Below are 5616 nucleotides of genomic sequence, written 5' to 3'. Positions count from 1 at the left end.
GGCAATGCATTTCAAACATCTTTTCCACGAAGGATCACTTTTGGATCATCCTCACTGAATACAGTTTGACAATCATCTTTCTCAATCAAACAAAGGTGACAGAAATGACGGCTACTGAATGACTCATTAAAACCAAGAATTGTGTGCATCCCCAGATTATCTCCAGTGATCTGGCAGATTGTACCATATACAGGCTCATCAGAAAATGCAAGACTTAGGCCCTGGCTTTCCAGTATTTTGACATCATTTATCAATGGTTCAAGTATAACATCAAAACGATACTTTTGCAGATCCTGTGTGTGAAAAAGTGCTACCAAATGAATGTTCATCAAAACTGAATTGAATTAAGGGGGCAGGTTTCTTATAACAAAATACAGACAACCAATTTTATGAATTCCACGCTTGGAGCCAAGGGGATTGGCTGTTTCAAAATCATCATAGTATATTTGAATTTGTAATGCATGTCTTTCGGCTGTAAACAAAGGGTGGGTCTTAAAGTAACTTCCATCAAAAAATCAATGTAAGTGTCAGGCTTTGATGCACACTCTTTCTTTAGTACGCCTTCATTTTCTCCACATCAATGTTATACACTTTTGTCTGCAAGAATGTGTAGAAGTTTACCAATGGAGCATCATAAGACAAATTAAACACAAAATGTACTTTGAAAAGTTCATCAAATGCCCCGAGTGAGCGGTTTGCCTGGCATGGAATGAGATGCTTATCCATGGCGATGTAGAAGTTGTCAATCTTGCTCTTCTGACGCCCAACAGCGAGGAGGTATGGCTGCTGACCTTCATGGTTACGGAGATGCTCCTCCAGACTGCAGCATGACTGGTGTTGAGATAAGGAACAAGAAAAAGTTATTCACAAGAATGGTCTGCAGCCACAGAGAAAACTAAAAAGTAAATATGATTGTTCAAACATCTTCTGACTGGCTATTTACACGTTACTCATTTACACTTGTAGCTGAGAAGGTGACTTGCAAAATTATTATAATAACCATAATATTATAATTACCTTATGAAAGATTACGAGCCTCTCAACTGCATCACTTGCACTGATTTTTGGAGACTTCGGTACGCCTGGTGATGGTGGATGTATCAGCAACAACAGGGACGCCATTTCTTGGTCGTAGGCTTAGGATAAAGAGGCACAAGAATAAACTAAGACCTCTTCAAAATTAATTCTTTGAGTTTCAATGAAAACGAGGAGGGACTATGAGATTTATGACACTCTTCCATCCATTGTTTATATTCATCCCAAAAAGCAGGTCAATTGTGAGAGATACACAAGAATAAACAAATCTAGACTGTCACAAGTATTCTTGTGTTCTAATTTTAATCATATGTATAATGATAAATGAAACTACTGTAAATCCAATTGCTTTAAAACAAGCAAAAAAATACAACTCACTTGTTGCCTCATTAAGATCACTTCCTGGGGGACTTTCTGCTGACTGCACCAAGCGACGCAACTCTGGTGTTGAAGTGAGCCGCTTAGCCTCTTTTATGACATTTAGTTTGAAGAAAACGTCCCATTTCTGAAGCAGCATGGAGGATGTGTCATCACCAAACAGGGGAGAAGTCTTGGTCCACCTTTAAGAAATTAAACAACAGTTATTACAAATTTCAAGACATTCAAAATATACAATTCCTTTCTTACCAATCCTTTTGTATCCAGGAATCTTGAGAAGGTGGAAAGGACATCAACACTTCTGCCTGGGTCATTAACAAGCTTCTGACGGTGCTGAAAGGTCTCTCTCATCTTCTGGAAAATCACAGAGTTGTCTATGGTATGGTTGAGCAAAGACATGGTTTGTTTCAACCTGTTTAGCAGATACTGCATCATTTTCATCCACAAATCTTAGTCTCTTGCGGGGGATCTCATCCACGATTATAGTTGAAGAACTTGAGCTGAACCTTGAGTCAGACATCTCAGAAGCAGGAGACAAGTCAGAGAACTCTGAGAAAAATAAAGACAATGATAGGAAAAATTTAATATACAGTAATTTTATTATATAACGTGCAGAATGCTTGATTATACCTGGCTGGGTATCTCACCATCATCAGAGAAAACTGTCAGTAATACGTTGCCTTGTCCAACAAGGTCACTAAATATTTCTGCATCAACTTCTGTCCCTGTAGCATCCTTGTAAATAACTTTGGCACCAGGCGGCAGGCAAAACTTCTCAATGACTGGAAAAATTGTGAAATGAAACTGAATATACATTTTAAGTCTGCACTGCTCCTTTCTCCTCACTGCAAATTACTGATGTTCAATACATTAATTAACCACTGTATAATTATTGCAAAAGATTGACAAGTTGCATTTGTGGAACTGTTAAACAATATATCCACATTGAAGAAAGTCTGCATGACATTAAGGAGCTTCCACAATGAGTTTTTTCAACTTTTTCAAAATTATCACTCATGCAAGTAAATTACATACCTTTGTCATTAAATTGCAGAAAGTCATACTGTCCTCCAACCTCATCCAACTTCACGTATTTCTGTAGTTGGTTGTACTTAACCTGGACCAGCATTTTTACTGAGACATGCAAGAACAAAGTAAATTAACATGAAGATGGAAATGTAACAACTAAGGCAAAGTCCCGGTCACGCAGACAACTAGACATGTGAGAAAGGTCTCTGGGTGCTCGAACAGGTTTTCTTTTTCTTTTTTTGCGGCACTTTTGATGTTCAACCACACTGCAAAATTGCGCAACACAAGGGGGGGGGGGGGACGCACATTAGAGCCAGCGCCAATCAACAGTTCATACATTAAAAATGTAAGGCTTTGTTTTTCATCGCCTTGTGCTTTCATGTGATTTGTTAAATCATTGATAAAGTCTGAAGCAGTTAGCTAGCTGCTATCGACAGCTAGCTAAAATGAGCTAATCACCGAGACATATTCACTGTTCAGTCCAAGCAACAAACAAAGGCTTTGTATAGCATATATCCTCCAAAGCTGTTTGGTTGCACGTAGTGCAGTTCACAGCAAAAGTTTATAATGTTTTCAGTAAGTTTGACTGAATTCCACTTACCGTGTAAAACTGCATGACACGAGGAAAAACTAGCAAAGTCCTCTCAATGTCGCCAACCGAACAAGTGAGACTCCCGGGCACCTGGGAGGGGCTTCATTTTGAAGTTACCTCTCTACTCGTGGTGGGCGGATCGATCCAAATATCGATAATATCGATACCAACGTTGGTATTGATATTGATCGATACCAGTGTAATGAGGTCGATTCTTTTTCATACCCCCCTCTTGTGTTTTGATGTTGTACCATCACGTGACTCAGCGGCGCCAGGCAAACAAGCGAGCAGGCTCAGCCGCCAGGCCCGGCCAGCAGCACACACACACAAGCAGCACATAGTCCAGAAATCCAGAAAAGAAGTGCAATGAAGGGAGAAATTTTATTTAATTTTTGTATTGTAGTTTCTGAACACTCTACCTCAAAAAAATAATTTGTTTTAATTTGTTCTCGAGTGATAATTTTGTGCACTTTGTTTATTTAAGAAAAAAATCCAGACATGACAATGTATGGGGAAAAATTGTTTTGTTACTGTTCTATTGTTTCTGAACAAAAACTTTAATTATGATAATAAAGTATTTTCTATTTACCTATAAACTTTGCCCAAATTCTGTCCTGGGTTTTAACTAATAAATAATCCAAAAGAAAAATCACAAAAACACTTAAATGGTCATGAAAATTCATTCAGATTTAGCAATTTGATGATGTATCAACCTTAATTATTAAAAAGTATCTGTATTGGTATCTGCAATACTGGCCCTGTATTTACTTGGTATCGGATCGATACCAAATCTTGCAGTATCACACACCACTACGCTCTACAGAGTTAAAGTAACACTGATGTGATCAACTCTCTCAAATAACTCCAACACTGAGCACCATTTAACTCATAATGTGTTAAAATCACACTTCCAGAGTTGAATTCAACTCTGAAATTTCAACTCTCCAATTTTTGCTGTGTATTAAAGTAGCATAGCTTACCTTCAAATAGATACTGTATATTTCATAAAAGACAAGTATTTTTGTTGCTCAAACAAACTGACAACAAATTATGTAGCAAGAAACATTCAAAATGCGACAGTTTTAGTCACATGTTTCCTCAAACAAGACTCCAAAGACTATGCAAATAGGTATGTTTTGATGAAAAACTAAACAAGGCATTTACGAGGACAGGTACGTATTATCTTGTTGAAAGGAAATGGCGCTCCACCAAACTGGAGGAATCATGTTTAATTTGGCAAGATAGTCTTAGAACTTATAGGAAGGACCTCTGTAAAGCCAGAGCAGCCTATTACTCATCATTAATAGAAGAGAACAAGGACAACCCCAGGTTTCTCTTCAGCACTGTAGCCAGGCTGACAGAGAGTCACAGCTCTATGGAGCCATGTATTCCTATAACCCTCAGCAGTAATGATTTCATGAGCTTCTTTGATGATAAAATTCTAACTATTAGAGACGGAATTGATCACCTCCTGTCTTCAGGTGGTATCTTACCTTCAAACACAGGAATCTCAGAAATAGCTGTAAAACCTGATGTATATTTAGATTGCTTTTCTCCCATTGACCTTCACCAAATTACTAAAACCATCTCTTCATCTAAGCCATCAACTTGTCTCTTAGACCCCATCCCAACCTGGCTGCTTAAAGAAGTTTTACCTTTAGTCAGCACTTCTTTACTAGACATGATCAATCTGTCTTTATTAACAGGCTACGTACCACAGTCCTTTAAAGTAGCTGTAATTAAACCTCTTCTTAAAAAGCCCACTCTTGATCCTGAGGTTTTAGCCAACTATAGACCTATATCTAACCTTCCCTTTCTCTCTTAGATTCTTGAGAAAGCAGTCGCCAACCAGCTGTGTGATTTTCTACATGACAATAAGTTGCTTGAGGACTTTCAGTCAGGTTTCAGAGCTCATCATAGCACAGAGACAGCCCTGGTGAAAGTTACAAATGACCTTCTAACTGCATCAGACAAGGGACTTGTCTCTATGCTTGTTTTGTTAGACCTTAGTGCTGCATTCGACACCATTGACCATCATATCCTATTACAGAGACTGGAACATTTAATTGGCATCAAAGGAACCGCACGAAGCTGGTTTAAGTCGTATTTATCAGATCGATCTCAGTTTGTACATGTTAACGATGAATCCTCCATGTATGCAAAAGTCAGTCATGGAGCTCCACAAGGTTCTGTGCTTGGACCAATACTATTCACCTTATATATGCTTCCTTTAGGAGATATCATTAGAAAACACTCCATACATTTTCACTGCTATGCGGATGATACCCAGCTATATTTAGCTATCAAGCTCCTCTCCTGTGGAATCGGCTCCCAGTTCGGGTCCGGGAGGCAGACACACTCTCTACTTTTAAGAGTAGGCTTAAAACTTTGCTTTTTGATAACGCTTATAGTTAGGGCTGGCTCAGGCCTGCCTGGACCAGCCCCTAGTTATGCTGCTATAGGCGTAGACTGCTGGGGGACTTCCCATAATGCACTGAGCTTTCCTCCTCTCCCTCTTCATCTTTACACATTCATCACAGTCCAATGCATGTTACTAACTTTATATCTTCCCCGGAGTTTAT

At 38.8% G+C, this 5616-nt stretch overlaps 1 protein-coding gene across 1 annotated transcript; it reads right to left on the bottom strand.

Moving 5' to 3' along the window:
* Nucleotides 1-552: 552 nt before the first annotated feature.
* On the bottom strand, nucleotides 553-2542 carry LOC139295537 (uncharacterized). Its single transcript, XM_070917730.1, has 5 exons — nucleotides 2449-2542; nucleotides 1920-1962; nucleotides 1414-1595; nucleotides 1018-1136; nucleotides 553-831 (listed from the first exon to the last, which is right to left on the bottom strand). Exons 1-5 carry the CDS (start codon nucleotides 2540-2542, stop codon nucleotides 553-555), a joined length of 717 nt encoding a protein of 238 aa, XP_070773831.1.
* Between the last annotated feature and the right edge of the window lie 3074 nt (nucleotides 2543-5616).

The sequence above is a fragment of the Enoplosus armatus genome, chromosome 13, assembly GCF_043641665.1.
Source record: "Enoplosus armatus isolate fEnoArm2 chromosome 13, fEnoArm2.hap1, whole genome shotgun sequence".
Classification (NCBI taxonomy): Eukaryota; Metazoa; Chordata; class Actinopteri; order Centrarchiformes; family Enoplosidae; genus Enoplosus; species Enoplosus armatus.
This window is presented reverse-complemented; position numbering and strand designations above follow the sequence as displayed.

Coding starts and splice junctions, on each gene's coding strand:
- LOC139295537 (XM_070917730.1), bottom strand. CDS start 2,542: ATGCTGGTCCAGGTTAAGTACAACCAACTACAGAAATACGTGAAGTTG. Junction 1,596..1,919: donor TCTGAGATGTCTGACTCAAG/GTTCAGCTCAAG, acceptor AATTTCTTAAAG/GTGGACCAAGACTTCTCCCC. Junction 832..1,017: donor GGCTCGTAATCTTTCATAAG/GTAATTATAATA, acceptor TCTCAACACCAG/TCATGCTGCAGTCTGGAGGA.